The sequence below is a fragment of the Acomys minous genome (assembly GCF_964271855.1).
Source record: "Acomys minous genome assembly, chromosome: 11".
NCBI classification, from domain to species: domain Eukaryota; kingdom Metazoa; phylum Chordata; class Mammalia; order Rodentia; family Muridae; genus Acomys; species Acomys minous.
Window position 1 is genome coordinate 89,827,287 of NC_140492.1, and position 18,472 is coordinate 89,845,758.

At 39.1% G+C, this 18,472-nt stretch overlaps 1 protein-coding gene across 5 annotated transcripts in view; it reads right to left on the bottom strand.

The window, feature by feature from the left end:
- VCAN (versican) overlaps positions 1 to 18,472 on the bottom strand; it is a 96,344-nt gene that overhangs the window by 49,421 nt on the left and 28,451 nt on the right. For 3 of the 5 annotated variants that reach the window (XM_084802218.1, XM_084802220.1, XM_084802217.1), the window contains exons 6-7: positions 15,404 to 15,697; positions 6,061 to 8,997 (exon numbers count right to left, since the gene is read on the bottom strand). In XM_084802218.1, the coding sequence (XP_084658344.1) occupies positions 6,061 to 8,997; positions 15,404 to 15,697 (3,231 nt within the window). The remainder of the gene's footprint in view (positions 1 to 6,060; positions 8,998 to 15,403; positions 15,698 to 18,472) is intronic. The other 2 variants (XM_084802219.1, XM_084802221.1) reach the window with 1 other exon arrangement.

An 18,472-nucleotide genomic window follows, 5' to 3' on the forward strand; every position in this document is an offset into this window, starting at 1 on the left:
GATCCTGCAGTAAGATTTACATTTAAAATTTTTCTCTTTAAACTTTACATCATTTATGGAGAAATACTAGACATGGCCCTGATCATTCAGAGGCAACATATTGATTGCTTTTCCTTCAACAGATCTAACCTTGCTACTGTATTTGTTTGTATCCTGATGCATACTCAAAAGTATTGGAACTATCTCTCAAAGGAATGCCCTTTTAAGTAAGATAGATGGATCCTCAGGCCTTCATGGGATGCCCTTGTAGAAAAGGATATTTTCTATTTCTTCTCACATCTATTATTGGGATAAGTCATAATATGTCAATGTCCCTGAATAGTACTGAAACATCTTAATACCATGCCCAACCCCAAGTCCCATTAGACATCATCACTACTCTTAGAATTGATCTGCAAATGAAGTCACTTCATTAAACAACCACATGTTATATGGAAAACTGGCTTCATTAAGAAGTAATTCTATGCATTTATGAAATGATAAAAAAAATTGCAAATCTCCTTAGAAGCTATAAAAACTCCAGTTTTACCTCTTTAAAATGACACTGCAGAGATTTTTTTTGTTATCCTTCTGGTTTCTTCAATGCCATCTCATCCCCTAGCTAGCCCCTTACAGAAAGAGTTCTGAGTACTATCTAGAACCCTCCATATGTTTCTAGTAATCACTGCACAAATGAGTGACACCAAAGGTGCTAAGGAAGAAGAAAGCAACCCTTTGTAGAGAGCTGGGATACTCTCACAACAACCAAAGGAAATCAAATTGTACCCCTATAGTTTATGAAAACAGAGGTTATGGATAATGCATGGGAACATTTAAAAGAATTCACTAAAGAGCCATTTTTGAGAATAGAATTAAAAGGGCTGTTGTCATCATCAGCCCAATTATGATGCACATAGAAGATCTGGAAGCCGATGGATTCTGCTCATGGGCCCTACAGAATCAACACTAGAGTTAAACAAAGGAGCTAGACTTGCTTGCAATTTACATTCAAAGTGGCATGACTGTTAGCCAATATGCACCACAGGGAACTAAAATTTTTAATATGCTCTTTTAGTCAAGGATGTCCCAAGACAGAGCTCTGTTTCATTCTTTGCATTACAAATAACATTATACATAACACAGAGATATCAACAAGATTGAAGCCTCATTTAACATAGTGAACAGAGACAACAAGAGTACCTATCAATAAATGTATACTTTTCTATGAGCTAAAGGTAGTCATAATAAGTCCTGTCAAAAATATACTTGGGGGGGGCTCAAACCGTTAAGAGCACTGGTCAGTACTTAAGAGCACCGAATGCTCTTGCAAATGACCTATGTTCTATTCCCAGCATCCCCCGGGGCAGCTTACAACCACCTGTGACTCCAGTTCCGGGGGATCTGACACCCACTTCTGACCCCTACCTTCAACACCAAGCATGCAAGTGATACACACACACACACACACACACACACACACACACACACACACACACACAATTGCAGGCAACACAACCATACAGGTAAAGTAATAAGATAAATGCTTTAAATATATTTTCCCCTTTAATTATTCCTCTCACCCAGGAATGGGTGTTTCTGCCTGGTTTCCAGTTATATCTGCAGTTCCCTTCTCATCCTGGTCTGAGACACATGGCATTCCAGAAGCTGGCCTGTCCACCCACACATTAACCAGCACAGCCACTATTTTCCAACACGTGAAAGCCCCTGTAACATACTGATTGAACAATGTATTCTGATCCTCCAAGGGGAAAAAAAAGACAAAGTATGTTACATATGGCTATAAAATTCCATAAAGATAAAATTTGATTTTAAAAAATTACGTAACAACATATTATATTTTAAAATTCTGTATTGAAGATAAATAAATAATGTAATTTTAAAATAATTATATTTTTGCCCAGAATTAAAGCAAATCATAAAATAATAATTACATAAAACTTCCTTATACAATCACTTTACATAAGAGGAAAGCATCCAGTCATTGATTATCAGTGTTTGTCCAGAAAGCTCAGTGGAGCTATTGTCTCTTATTGTTCATCTTCCACAAAAGATCACAGCTCTAAAAAAACAGCCTATTGCTTTATGTATGTTTTTCCTATTTAAAAGTAGCAGAAGAAGTAGAACAGATGGGAGTTATTTCTAAATGATGTCACCAATAAGAGGCAGTAATTCTACATGAGGAACCTGAGCAAACAAATTCTAATATAGAGGCTAACATTCTGTCTTTTGCAAAAATCTAACTGATGCACATATTACTAACTATATTAAGAATTTCATCAGTGTCTTATATTTATGCCATTTCTATCTAATATTTACAGTTACACCTGTCTCTTACCTTTCACACTTAGGATGTCAGAAAAACAGAAAAGAGCATGCTGATCATGGTTGAGCAGGACTGATATGTGATAGCATGTATGAGGCTATATGTGGAGGTTATAACTGTGAGTACTGGCAAGACTTTTGGCATTTAACATCTGCACTTTTCCAGATTGTTCTTTGACTTAAAAATAGTGCTCCTTTGTTTTTCAGTTTGCCTGTTTTAACGTTTGCAATTCAGTTACACTGATCTGTAATATTTCAGGTAATTTACCTGAGTACACTTTCCAAGCCACAGAACAAAGAAGCAGCAACAAAAAACCTTTGCCCTACTGTCGAATCCTGTAGCCTTCACACATGTTCACAAAGAAAGCCTTTTAATAATTTTCCCAGGTGCAGGTGTGCAAATTACTCCTGAAACAGCACAGCCAAGTTTTCAGCACCCTTGAACCACTGTTAACCACACCCCGCAGCATTTTTCAGCTCATAAAACCTTTATGGGCTGAGAAGTTCCTTCAGATTTTTTAACTGTTAACTACAGTTGCCCGCAGCAGCAGAACCTAACCTACCATTAACGTGCATCGGAGTGTATGACGTAAGCACGCCTTGAGTAGCATGTTTTGTTTCATGGCATTTCATAAAAGTCAAGCTTTTATCACTCTCTGGATGCGGTGAAAAGTATAAATGCCTGGGTTTGCTATAGCCCGGGTGGCATTTTTACATACTTGGATACAGAGTAAATGTGAAGGTTCAATTCTATTTGGGTGAATAGGTTTACACAAAGGTGCACACGCACCAAGGATTTTCCAGTCTGGAAATATAAAAAGACTGGCTTTCCAGGCTCCCCTCATTAACACACCTGACTTAGAAATTAACTGAACATCTGTGTTATGGCTTTCATGGGCAAAGTTCAAAATATTGTGAAAATTAAATTATTGCTAGAGAACTAGCAAAACGTGTTAACTGAGTAGTTGGGTGTGAGTACATCTCATTGGCTTCTGAAAATAGCAAACCATGCTGTTATTTTTAAGAAGAATGTGTGTCTAGAATGCATAAAAACAGATGCTAGAGAGACTGCCCTGGTGTTCCATGGAGGCTCCTGACATGCACATACTCCAATCCTGCTTTATGGAAATAGCTGGATAGTTCACAGTTTTCTCAGAATGTGTAATTAGTGTGGCCCTCCACTTTAGAAGTGGAGGAAAGAAACCAAGCATGCAGGTCTGGCTGAAGGGAGACCACGAGGCTCCCATAAAGAAAGGCATACCTCTGCATAAACTCTGCCAACCCTCCACTTGAACTACTATTTATCAATAGTGCTTCTGCTTTTTTTAAATTTTTTTTTATTAATTTATTCTTATTACATCTCAATAGTTATCCCATCCCATTCTTCCCTCCCTCCTATTTTCCCCTTATTCCCCTCCCCTATGACTGTTCCTGAATGGGATTTCCTCACCCTGTATATGCTCATAGGGTATCAAGTCTCTTCTTGGTAGCCTGCTGTCCTTCCTCTGAGTGCCACCAGGTCTCCCCCTCCAGGGGACATGGTCAAAGGTGAGGCACCAGAGTATGTGAGAAAGTCATATCCAACTCTCCACTCTACTGTGGAGAATGTTCTGACCATTGGCTAGATCTGGGTAGGGGTTTAAAGTTTACGGCCTGTACTGTCCTTGGCTGGTGCCTTAGTTTGAGTGGGACCCCTGGGCCCAAATCTGAGAGAGAGGGGAGGACATCCTCTTGGGACTCTAGATGAGAGAAGCATGGGAGAATGGCGAAGTAGAAGGATCCAGAGGGTCCTAGAATCCTACAAGTGCTTCTGCCTTACACCCGATGATCGCCAGCTCTCGGTGGCGGTGGGGAACAGGAATGCGATCGAGTTTCAGGCCTTTTTCCATGTTGTAGTTTGAGTGCCAGAACCCTGAACACACAATGTCCTATTCAGGAGAGTTGTTAAAGAGGCCTTAGGTTTACCGTTTTCATACTATCTGATGCAACTTAGTACGTCACTAACGATGGAGTAAGAATTCATTGAGAATACATGTACTTGATTGGTATGGACTTCTCAAATTCTGAAATCAAAGGTTGACACCAGTCTTCTTTCATCTCTGTTCCCCACCCCACCCCTTCCATGGTTAGAGTTTTCTGTTTCTTTTTCATTCTACTAACAACATGGTGCCCTAACTTTGATTTCTTGGTAACACTACTATTGTCAACTCCAGTCTTGAGAGATGTGAAAGTAATGTAGAAGACAGGAAAGCATTTAGGATTCACAAAACACCGTACTGGTCACAAAAGAAAAAAAAAAGTCATGGTTCATTCCTGGCCTCTACACAGCTATCCTGAGAAGAGGAGATGGGCTTCAGCAATGCAGGGTTGGGTGATCTATTATTTGTGCCACACAAATATTTTCACACCAGGAAAAGTCTGGGGTGAAGGAGCTAAGAGAAGCCATAAAGTTTCTGTCTATAACACTGGATACGACTGAATTGGCGGCACCGATGCTTTTCAACAGTGGTGCTACTGAGCAGCCTATGAAAGTACCATCTCTTTCCTGAGTGACACCCAACAGGGCATATTCCAATACCAAGAAAGAACCTAATGGACAGATATATTTCCCATATGGCTTCTCTGAGCCAGGACACAGAAAAGCAATCATTTATTCATTTAATTCTTATATTACAATTTGAACCTGCTGGGCAGTGATGGCACACGTCTTTAATCCCAGCAATTGGGAGGCAGAGGCAGGCAGATCTCTGTTGAGTTCGAGGCCCGCCTGGCCTACACAGTGAGTTCTAGAACAGCCAGACCTACACAGAGAAACTCTGTCTCTGAAAAAACTGAATAAAAAATGAACTAAACATTCCAATAAAATACCAGTATACTTAAAAGAAACAAACAAAGGTGAAATACTCCATCAGACTGTGAAATACATTCTCAATTCAGCTTTTCGAATTCAACATAATAGTATACTCTCAATTTTAGGTAAGAACAAGACTATGGGGCAATGACGTCTGCAAGCCCTCAGCAATGCAAATAAACAAGTTTTAGAGAAGAACAAAGAAATCACAGTAAAAATGTCATGTCCTGAAAGTTAGGAAGACAAGATAATGCTTACAAATCCACCTTCTGACATTTGTTCATGACTCCAAGAAATTCCTAGAACTTGGCTGGACTGTACATGGTTCTAAATAGTCCAAGCTACATTTACGAACAAACTGAAAACAGTCAATATCTTAAAGACGTTAAATTTGAATTAACATAGACCTATTACCCATTCCACATCTTATGTGATAAGCCTGCAAAATCCTGGAAGAGAAAAAACAAACAAATCTTTAGAGATCTTTCGGTCAAGCCTAGGGATATGTGAAACCATTTAGTCCTCTACATGGTAAGTGCTAAAGGTTAATGGTTGCAGACCGATGGAATGTTAACACAGTCTAGTGCTTCACTTGAGTAGTAATGTATGGAAAGACATTGAAATTAAAACACTGTGTTCCGCACATTCTGTAGTGATGTAATAGTGATGAAGTGGTTGTATTAGATGACAAAGCAGGGCTTCTTACAACTTTCAAAATACAACTGCATCTAACATTCTTCCAAACTGTTTAACATATCCTTCCAATTCCTGTACAGATGCACGAGGCTAACATATGTTTGACACTCCAGTTATTGGCTATCTAATGGCACGATGGGCATTTTAACTTTTAAGATAAAATGCTGATTGCCTTGAAAGCAAAGACTTACCTGTCTTGTTTTCTCTGACCTCTATAACATACACATTTATGTCAGGGTGAAATTTTGTCCCTGCTGGGGGTGGTGAAGTGGACAATGCCTCAGGTTCAAAGGTTGTTTTCCTTTCCAAAGTGGGTGGTCTTGTTGGCTGTGTTACAGGAGGCCTCGAGGTCACATGGTACTCTTGATCAATATCCGGTTCTGTTTTCTTAGCTAGGATATCAATGAGAGTGGTGGGAGGGTGTCGTGTTGTAGATTCTCTAGTAAGGATAATGTCACCTGTCGTTTTCTCCCTGGGCTCCTTCTCAAAGACATATGGTTCTTCAGTAAATGTGGAAGGTGGCCGGAATGGTGGAGTTCTGTAAAGGCTGTCTATGGATGTAAAGACACTGATATCACTTGTAGCTATTGGAAATTCTGGGAGTTCAGTGGCTCTGGGTTTTTCAAATAATCCTGAGCCTAGATCTGTGTCATCTGGGGATGTCTTTTTTCCTTCCTCAGTAGTTTCCTCCGTAAGCTCTGTGACACGCGTCCCAACGGGCCTCAAAGTTGATGCATATTCTGTTGGGCTACTACCTTCTACTTCATAACTTAATTCTGGCTCTGTACTTGAGACCACTTTTGGCCTAATGGTTGGTACCAGTGTTACCATTGTACCCACTTCCACTTCATGCTGCGTTATCGCACCAGGGGAAAACGACACACCATGCTCAATTATTCCAACTGGAGTTGTTTCTAAAATGGGAACTCTTTCAAAACCTGTGACCAATCTGTCTTCTGAGACGGTGTATGCTGACCCCTCTCCCTCTTCCTCAAATGCTGTTGTCTCCTTTGTCATAACTGTGGTAGAACTGAGGGCAGGAAATGAACTCGCTGGTCTTTGTGGTTCTTCCCGGGTTTCTCCCTGTATAATTTCTGTTGTTCCCAAAGCTTCTGGGGACATAGTTGCTTCTAGATGAATCTGTTCAATGACATCTTGATCAGATTTGCCTAGAACTTCATCTTCCAGTGTAGCAGAAGGCTCCGACACACTCCATTCTGTCTTTGGAATTATAGGAAGAGGACTAGCATGGGATGTGTCTACATAAGTAGTGGGCTTCTGGGTGCTACTATAACTAACAAACGCCAATTCTTCCACCTCAGAGGTGTGAGCAAATGGGAGGGTAGTAAATAGTGGTTTGGAGGCATCTTTATCTTCAGCTAAAGCACTTCCTTCCATGGTCACATTAATGACTTGGTCTTCTGTGCTTGTGGTGGGCAGAGCCCCATCTCCAGTTGTAGAAGCTCTCAAAGTTGACTGTTCTGCACCACCAATTGATGAAGTTGGCTGAAGTGTAACTGTAAACTCTTCAGATGTTAAATCTTCCTCAGAAACCTTTTCTAATGGTTTTTGGGTACCGTCGGGGAAAAGAGTATATTCCTCTCCTACATCCGTGAGACTTGGGGGGGTCTCTTTATCCTTTCCATTTGTTCCTATAGTGCTAAGTGAGACAGGAGGCAATATTGTAGAGTCTTCAAGTTCTGTTGAGGCTAAAGGCTTTGAGGTCACGTTATCTTCATCCCCTGACCGCTTTGATACTGTGACCACTTCCGCATTTAAAGTACTGTAGGTCACATAGGCGGTGGTGACATCTTTGTGGAACTGTGTGACATCATCTGTTTCTAATCTAGTCAGAGTTGTCATTTCTTCTATGTATCCTGCGTCTGTTGGGTCTACACTTAGCTTCCCAGTTGTCAATGCTGGGGAAACAGATTCGCTCATTTCCCCTGAAGACTCTGTAAAGTGGATTTGTTCTGAGGAAGATGCAGAGAGCTTGATTCCAGAGAAGCTTTCTTCTGTTGTTCCTATAAAGGGATCCTTGGTGACCTTTTCTGAAACTGAGTCAGCATCTTTTTTCAACTCTGGTCTCGGTGTTTCTGTTCTTTCTCTTCCTTGTGTCACTTCTGTTTGTAAGGGTGGATAAATAACTGTGGATACTCTCTCTACAGATGTTGTGTCACCAGAATATGGAAGCAATTCTATTTCTGTAAGATGCTGTGAAGGGAAGGGTGTTGTAGGCTCTGATTGACCAAAATCATCTTCAGTCATCTTACCATTATTTTTGTGTGCCTTCCCTTTCTCTATGAGTGATCCATTTATGTCAAGCAGAGTTATAGGTGAAACAGTTGTTGATGTTGAAATGGACTCTAATTCCCCTAGCTGGGAGTGGGTTGTGTCTTCCGATGTTTTCGATACTGTGATGACTTCAGGTATTTGGCTAAAGACCCGAGGGCTCTGATCAGATCTACCTGTCAGTGCTCTGTCTTCACTATCCTCTTCTTTCAAGGTGACCCTGTGGTGGATTCTGGTTGCCAATTCAGAACTGGTGCTTACTGACAGCGTTTCAGTTTTGTGATTCATGGTCACTTCTGTGGATTCAAATGGTGTTTCAGTTGCTTGCAACTCCTTTGAAGAGATGTGCTGTGTGATTTCCATAGAAGTTACTAAGGGGCCCACTTCTATCTGTTCAATCTGCGTAACTGACTCATGTGTTTGCATATCTTCTGTAGTTCCATCCTGTGAGCCAGTAGTGTGTTGGGAGATGACAGTTGTACTTTGGAGTCCATCCTCCTTAATTTCAGATATGTCTGGCTTTCCAAGTGGTCCTGACCCAGAAGGTATGTAGCCATTCACATCCTGAGCATTGTTGGTGCTCCCAGCAGCTGTGGGTAATTCTGTAGTTAATCTGTCTGTGATAGCCTGAGAGTGGACTACAGATTTGGGTTCAGAATTGACTATATTTCCTGCAGGAGGGAAGTGAGTGGTAATAATAGGTAATTCGGTGACTAACGGAATGACTGGTGTAGCTCTGTCAGGTACCATGTGTGGGTCTTTGGATAAACTGGGTGATGCAGTTTCTGCGAGGATATTCATTTCGATGGTGGTTGCCTCTGATACATTCTGTTTTGCTAGAAAGATAATTTCAAAGAGTTAATTAGACAAGTCACTAATAAGGGGTTGCATGACCAGTGCTTAAGTGTAGCTGTGTATTTTTTAAATGGACCTAAGTGACCTGTGATACAAAGGAGTCGAAAATCTAAACTTAAATGACCAAAAAGGAGGACAACTGATACCATAAAAACCACAAAATGGTAAGTTGTATTGTACCGTAAGTGTGATACTTGATTGTATAAAGAATCGCTCTCACAAAAATGAGTATTACGTGTTTTAGGATAAGTAGATGCCAAAAAGTTATTAATGCAGAATTTTCATAGATGGTTTTCTGTAATGAACTACAGTAGTCAGAAGGAGAGCTTGACTTTGTTATCTGGAGGCCAAAAGCCCCTGATGCTGGGTTTCTTCAAATATTGCCTTTTTTTTTTCAAGCTGCATAGTGTCTCGGGGGAGAGGAAGTGTTTCAGACTGTAAAACAACCAAAAGCCACATCAAATGGAACCAAGTTACAGATAAACCATGCCATTGTCCATAATGTGGAGACTTTCATAAAAACAGGATATTAAACTGGTAATACCAACTCTTCATTTGGCTCCAGGTGTTGGGCATTTGTCTTTATCTTCCTTTCAACTCTGTAGACTTGTTGCCAGCAGATTATATGACACGTCTGGCAGAGGATGGTTGGCATTTGTTGTAGTTCTACAGTTTGCTGAATATCTACAACACGGTGTTTGTACTTATTCCAGGTCTTGGTTTCAGTCTTTAGCATGAAACACAAATGTGTACATAGGAAGTAAAGGAGCTACGTGATACATCTTCAGCCCATAACTACAAATTCCTGGAACAAACTCGATCGTCAGAGAATGAACTCATGCTACATAAAGTAGCCTTGTCATTAAAAAAAAAATGCTACATCATAATGACTCCAGGTTTATGGCTCAAGGAAATTGAGGTTGTATATAAAAGTGACAATAGTATAGGCAAAAGTCCTCAACACAGAGTAAATGTAGCAATTTAGCATACAAGGGTTGTACTTCAGTACTCACTAAAAATAAAAAAATTAGTTGCCAGTGAATACATAAGGAACGGTTGTGAGAAAACCCACAGCTACCATCTTGCTATAATCATATGTTGTAAAATAACTGTTTGAGCAATGCTGGTCATTCCTATTAGAAATTGTTGCATCAGCAGGTTCTAAAAGCTTTGTATCTTCCCTAAAACAAATTGTTAAAATAAACAAAAAACAAAATTGTGTGCCTTTTGGCTTCATCCTTTTGGTCAGAACTTCATGACATGATGGCGATATTTTATCCTAAATCCAAATAGGACATAAAAAGTTCCATTTTAGGAGAGGGGCACTGGAATTTACTATTTGCTGTTGATGTTTCAAACCACTTTAAAAGTACAAAGTCATCAGTTGTCCAATGAAAACGTGGTGTCCACTTAAACTATACTACGAGCTATCTAAAAATCCATTGCTTCTTTTCCTTTTATATTAAAAAAGAAATTAACCAAAAGGAATACTGGGACCTTGAAAGACATGTTAGAACCTTTTGTTCTCTTGTAAAAAAAAAAAAAAGCTGCCTCTGCCTGTATTTCCTGGCACAAACATTGGTCAATTTTGATTGACATGAACAACTTAAAGATCTAAAATGTGTCTGACTATTTTTCTTTTAATTCAATTCTCTATCCTCTGAAATTCCATCGCCGTTACCTCACTTAACTGCCAGATTTCATGTTTGTCTTATAACTGCATTCTTTAGGGAAATGGTAAAAAAAAAATATGTATGAAGGAAGTTCCCATGGAAACATAATACAAACTCTTAGACGCCTTCGTATAAGAGAAAATTTAATCACATCATTATTAATAACAACAGAATGGTAATTTTCCTTTTTCCCTTAGAGTGTTTTTTTGTGGCTGATGAAATTAACTTAGAAGAAGGTGACACTGATTTGGAGCAAAGTGAAGGCCTATGGATCAGGTCCTCCTGCTCAACCTAGCAACTCTCTGTAATCCCATGAAAATATTTTTCCAGTGTTTTTAAAAAATGGACTCAGATTTTTGAAAATTAAATAAGCACATGTCTTTGTCAATTATGACTCTCGTTTTCTGTTGTTCTCCCCTAGCCTTGTTGAGTGGTAAGGTGATAGCAGCGAGTCTTGGGCAGTCTGTCTTATAAATCCAGCATTTATGTGACTTTGTTTTCAGAAAAAAGGAGGGGTTTGATAATTTTAGAGGCCTGCTTAAGAAAGTCTGCTTACAATTAAGTTAATTAATTCTATGACTTGGAATGGAAAAACCTCAGACTTCCTTTTGGGTTGGGTGGCTTTTTTGTCAACCCAACAGCTGATTTCCATCAAAACCCAGTGGATCTGATAATATGCGCCATTTGCTTCAGCCTTTCCAAAAAAGGAAATGATTTTTTTTTCAGACACCATCTACAAAGAAATATCATAGGAATGAATAAATACCACTGTACTACTTTACTGATGATTTGTATAAGGAGGAGAAGACAACTCTAGATTATTGTAAAAGTACCCTTCCCATAGTTTCATTCACATTGGATGCACGGGTTTTAGAAAATCTTTTTTTTTTCAATGACATTATTGAGGAAGCCAACAAAACCCAGCAAGCTTCTTTTCCCACAAATCTTCCGTTCCAATTGTTGCAGCTGTTGGCCACACAGATGTTTTACATCAACATGCTTATGGCATTTTACATCCTATGGACTATTTTTCTATGGGCTTCTGCTGGAACAGATGAGGCAGATCCCCCTAACAAAATATAAAGCCCACATTTAACTCTTATACTGGCTACATCTTGGAGGAATTGACTGACTTTGAATCAACTCCTCTTTATCATGTGAAACATCACCTGTGAACAAGGGAAGACAAAAGTAGTGGGTATTTCACAGTAAGACTTGAGGGCCCCATCCGTGATAAGTGTTTCTATTCGCACAGTGGGATCAGAACTAGAACTGTCATTTTAAAGTTTTGTAAGTGATCGGATAGTAATAAAGTCAAACTCAATAAACAGGAAACAGTCGGAAATGCAGAGTAAGGAAGTATTATACTTGGTAGCTAATGGCCCATAATTGTTGAGGGCACAAAAAAGAAAAGGCAATGAAGTAATCATAGAGTTGAAGACTAGCCTAATTATAAACATGGACAAATACATATGAAAGTACATGATGTGTTGGGGGACCAATTGAGCCTGCTCGAGATTCTAGCTTCAAACATAATTGGATAAGGAACGATGGAGAAGCAAGGAGGCTCAAACCCAGATCAAATAGTAACTAGAAGTTTAAACACAAAAATTGTCCTCAACAAAATTGTTCCAGTTGGAGAAGATCCAGAAAGACAACAAAAGAACTGTGTTCAATAGAAAGGCTGCTTTTTGAATTTGATCAACAACTTTTAAAAAGAATAGCTCAAATTCTAATACTCAAACTTCGATTTGAAAAAAAAACAAACAAACTAAGACTGAGGGCTAAAGAATATTAAAATAAATTGTTTAGGAAATATGTCCCTTCCCGTCTCCTCAAGGTCCTTAAGGACATATATTATGGAATTTTCAAAAAGTTCAATTTTTTTTTTTAGCTTTTTTTTTTTCCCGAGACAAGGTTTCTCTGAGTAGCCTTGGCTGTCCTAGACTAACTTTGTAGACCAGCCTGGCCTCGAACTTACAGTGATCTGCCTGCCTCTGCCTCCCGAGTTCTGGGATTAAAGGCGTGTGCCACCACCGCTCGGCTAGTTCAATTATTTTTGATTCACTTAAATCTGGAGCTATTTCACCTGGACTTTCAAAGCATTGAACTGCATTCTTTCGCAGCATATTTTTAATCCTGAGGCCAAAGGCAATTAGAAAGTAGGCAGTTTTCATCACAGGACAATAGGTTAGTTATTTTTAAGAGGCATTTAGTTGACTGGTTTCTTGTTTTTGTTTTTGTTTTCAAATCTATTTAACCAGGTAATTCCATCTGTGTGCATTATCTGATATTGTAAATGTACTATTAACTAAGTGCCTTTGTAAAGAGGAGGGCAACAGAACAAACTAAGATTTGGTATGTTTTTGCACAGTGACACCTAAAAACCCACTTTCTTTGCTTGACAAAAACCAAATGACTTACAGCACGCATGTATCTCTTGCTTTTTCAACTTATTGAGACATCACCATGGGAACTGCAGCAGAGGCTACACTTAGTCACCACTGGACTGCATGGGAAAACTGGGCCTCAGTCAAATCATTTGGAAATAATTTTAAATCTTAACATATTCACGTAGTAGAAGAATCATTGTAAAATGCACTAGAACCTGGGGAAAGTTGTCAGCACTGCCACATTTTTAAATCTCTTACGAGTCAGAAATGGTAGTCTTAAGGAAGGAAAACATAAGCAAGAATCTCAGCTACAGGTTATACAGGGAAAGGCTTTATGTATTTTATTACAAGATGCTATATACTTACATGAACAGAAAAAGAATAAATATAATCTGCTTTTGTGTAAGTTAAACTTAATGTGGTCAATCTATTTAAATCTAAGGACCTTGTTATTCCATGTATCCACGTAAACTCATTTAGATAATTAGTTTAAAGCCTGCCAGGACCAAATCTTTAATAATATTCTCAATGGCTACATTCAAGCTTGGGTTTCCATTTCCCTGAAAAGAAAATGTGTTATTTGGGATTTTTTTTTCTGCTGTTAATTTTATACAGCACAGGAAAAAATTATGAAGTAAGATAGTCAGGCCAGCCACTCTATTCACCCCTTACATAAACATTTCCTTTTCCATCCCCTACTGTCAACCCAAGCCTGTTCCTTCATCACATTGTTAGCCTAATGTAAAAGTTGCTCTATAAATGATTTGCTTTAGTATCACTAATGAGAGAATTCCGTGTAAGTTAATATACATGACATATATGTATACATGTATATGAGTATATTTAGGCTAAGATTTTTCATTGTTATTTTTGTCTTTCTAAAAAAAAAAATTATGATGAACTTTGTTGTTTCAAAGCCTGGGAAGAAAAGCTAGAATTCACTAGGCCTTTTATGGATCAGCCAGCTTGAATTAAACTACTACACAACATAACACTCAGAAAAGGCAGCCTGAAGTGGAGGATTTAGGCAGAGGCAGCCTAGTGGGGAGACAGAAGTCTGTGAAATGAAACCTTTCTATGCCATTAGGTTATGTATCCAGTGTCTTTTCCAACACGCTGCTTAGGTGCATATCTTTGCCCTTTTTTTTTCCCACTGAAAAATGCCTGCATATTTCATTTTAGAGACCAATTAATACCAAACTAGTATACTTTCTAACTATTTTAGTTGCCTCTTAGGAATTAGAAAGCTAGTTCAAAATATTTCATGTGTCATATTGATATTTTATTATAACATTAGGCAATCTCAGGCTTAGCTTAGGTCACTGAAATATCTAAGCATTAGTTAGCTAGCACATTACAGAACCTACAGTAAATATAACCATAAAAACCTTTACTAGTTATTTGTTTAGCTGAGCATTCTATGATTATAATATTATATAATGGGACTAATATTTAAAAACAATTTAAATATGTATAGCATGAATGCTACTTAAAATTAATTTTACAAGGTAAACCTAACTGAACATAGCTATTTCATGCTACATGTTACAAAGAGGCTTTATGGTACTTTAACCATTTCAAAGCAAAAGTAATCATCAAAAGGTACATAGTCTATTACTTGAAACAAAATGAGATATGTGAATTATATTGATAACTTGACAAGATGGCTGACTTTTAGGCAGGAATTAAACTTAATCATTATCAATTTCCACACAAATACTCACCTACAATGACTTAAATTTAAGTTACTGCTTTTTGCATTAAGAATGATGTCAATCCAGCCGTGGTGGCACACACCTTTAATCCCAGCACTCAGGAGGCAGAGGCAGAGGCAGATGGATCGAGGCCAGCCTGTTCTACAAAGCAAGTCTAGGACAGCCAAGGCTACCCAGTGAAACCCTGTCTCAAAACCACCACCACCCCCCAAAAAAGATATCAAAGACAAAATAAACAGGATTCAACGGTTTAACTCAGCTGCTGTTGGCTTAACATGGTTATACCAACAGTGAAACTGAATTTAAAGGCTTCAGTTCAGTTAATGTGCAATGACAATCAGGAGCTGTTCTGTGATTCTTGATACAGCAGGGGGCAGTTAAGACCCCAATCTGGCATTCTCGTCAAAAGAAAAGAGACAAACACAGGCCAAACTCCCTACTGTGCTAACTATGATGCTGGTATTGTCTATTTGTATCACTGAACTGTTGGCGTTCCATGCACTTAATACAGAATACAGAATTCATCCCGACTTCACTGGAACCTCAATGAATTATCTTTGCTGCCGCTTTTTAATCTGTATTCTTTAGAGATATCAAAACACTTACGTTTAAAGCAGTAGGCATCAAATCTGCTATCAGGGAGAGGGAAGCATGTCTGGTTCTCAAAACGATACAGGGTTCTCACCCCAAGTAGACCACCTCCACACTGGGCCCTGGCCACAGTCACAGGGTGTCGCACGCTGGCATCCGACAGCCATCCGTAATCGCATTGGTCAAAGCCGTTCCTCCAAGCTGCTTGAAGCTCTCCAACGGTCGCCAGCCTGGCGTCTTGGTTTTCACACTCTGCTTCGGCCTCCTCAAAGGTGAACTTATGGGGAGCAGTGATGTGGAACACATCGCCTACAGTAAGAAGAGGAAGAAAGGGGGCTTAGGTGTAGTCCTCATCCTCTTCCTCTTTTGAAAAATACCGCGAGAGGACGAACGATACTTTCTACAGTAAGGAGGCAGCTTCTCATGTGAGAAAGCAAACAGCCACAAGTTTTCTTTGATAAAACTATTATTATGATATAATAAAAATAATATACCATACAAGTTTCATTCTACATAAGTATCTGTATATGTATGCATGTGGAGGGATATATGTGTATATGCACAAAGACATATATTCCTTCCAACAATTTGGTGAAGCATTCATTCGCTAATAAAGTGTGATTAAACTATTGTAAAATTTAAAAAAAAAAGCTTTTCAAATGATTATTCAACATCCTATCAAGAGAGTTCTAAAATCAAACAGCAGTTCTCTGACCCCGCCCCCTTCTTCCGACATATTACTACCACCCAGATTAAATTTATTGATTAAACAACTAGATAAGAGAAATCCCCAGGAATTCGATTTGGGCAAGGGTAGAAGCATTAGAGACGGAAAGAATGTCATTCTTCCTTGTGTCCCTGTCTCAGGGTCACTGTGACAGTGCTGCAGGCTGCAGTTGCACAGCAGTGCAAGCTGGGCGGGCTGATACCAGCTCACACAGAATAGTTCAGGGGACCAGGCCTCTACAGGGCAAAGAAAGCCCCGCCTTGCTCATTTTTTCCTGCTTGCTGTACCCAGAGAACGAGAAGAGCGTGTGCTCTAACATTCATTACGTCACCACAAATGTCATCAGGGGCTCTAGCCAAAATCGATGGGCTGTTAGACCTGCTGATTAACCAATAAGCAACTTCTGAATGTTTGCTCATCAGTAGGTCCAATTAGCAGAGAACACTGTTCATTTTAGCTAACTATTACAATACAATTTGGGGGGAAATGCAGTTTGTTAAATGTGAGCAACAAGTGTAACAACAATTTGCCAAAATAAATTTAAGTCCAATTAAATGATGCTTCTAAGATATGGGCACAAATGGCAAAAAAAAAAAAAAAAAAGTCAGAGGAAACATGGAAGAACATCTAGATAAATATAACCTGACAGGCAGGAGTACAACTGAGATAGAGAGGAAGCTAAAATGTTATCAGGCCAGTATTGCAGAAGCCAGGGTCGTGTTTCCGTGCCTCAGAGGTGATCTCTAATGCTGTGATAGATCAGACAACAGGGAAACAGAATTCCTCCAGTGTTGATCTACTGTTGACCCAAGCCAGATGGAACAAGCCAACTGCTTTAAATGAATGGTACCATTAGTCTAAGTGTGTGATAGTTTTATGAGAGAAAGAAAATTAGTCATAGGGAAAAAATGGCCAAAATACACATATCAGCTGTTCTTGATATAAATCCAAAATTTGTACTGAGGAAAAGAAACCAAAACCCCATTAAGAGCTGCTATATTAAAAGAAAGAAACTTATTTTTATCATGGGGTTAAGGATAGGCTTATATATTAAATCACCTAGGCTGGCAAACAGCAGCAACAACAACAGTAACCTCCCATCCCAAAACGCACATAACGAACAACACCCTCCCCATAAGGTTTAAAAGCACCAAAGTCACTCTACCGTGTTCACAGTGTGTATTCAGAAATATATGTTCAATGCACGGCATTTCTACCTCTCCTTTAGCAGAACATTTTGTTCTGTTTTTCACACTGTCAAGCAACACCTCAAATAAAAATTAGCTCTGTTGCCACCTAGAACAGTCATTGAGTTTCATCTATTGACATGGCACGAAGCAACTTGGAAAAGGCTTGAGGGAGAGGTCAGCGTGAGCAGCGTCTCTCAGCTCAGTCCCACAGGTGGCGGAGGCCTGAAATGGATGCTTCTTTAGGGAGGAGGGCACGCCCACAGCTGTCCCTCAAAAGTAGAACTCCTGGGTTTGTTATCCCTGCTGAGACTGCTCCTGGCTCCTTAGCTTCCTGCTAAACACTCTGTTCTGTGGCAAAACTGCTATTGATCCTGACTCACAAAAGCAATCTGCTAGCCAGAGTGAGGAGAAAAAAAAAAAAAAAACCTCACTCATTAAAGAAAACTAGATTGTTAACTAGATTGATTTGAGCTTATCTTAAGGTAAGAATAGAAAAAAGCATTATTCATAAAGACAATATGTAGTCACTCGCCTTCTGTGGCATAATTGTTATTTTGGAATAAGAAAAAAGAGAAAATCATTTAATTTAACTATGCTTCAAAATTAATGACTTAAGCCTTCCTATGCCATAATGTCTTAGCATAAATACTACTTTTGTTCATATCACAACCATAACAATATAACAAATCCGACACCATATAACTATATTATTGTCCTTATGCACTTAGAATTAATGCTCGGTCCATAGCTAATCACACTCCCGACACATGTGACAGTCTCCAAATACTGAAACAGACCATCCGGTATTGAGTTCATTTCATGAAATATTCTGAAAAGTTTTGCTCTAAAAACACATATTTCAATGGAGTAGAGAACTCACAAGTAATTTATAGTAAACATATCTTAAAGTTCTGATAGATTCCAGGAACAAGTGAATCCAAAGCAGGAGAGAGCAAATCCAAATATGGAGGCAGTTGCCTACCATGGCTATGTCAAGAACAGTGAGTACAGAAGGAGACCAGAGCAGGGTCCCTTGCTCATGGCTCTAAGTCAGCAATTTAAACCAAACAAAGGAGCTCAGCAAACGAGGAAAATGCACCCGTGTTTGAATCTCAGCACCACCTTTGGAGTTTAGGAGGCAGGTGCAAAGTATTCCGGGGGCAAATT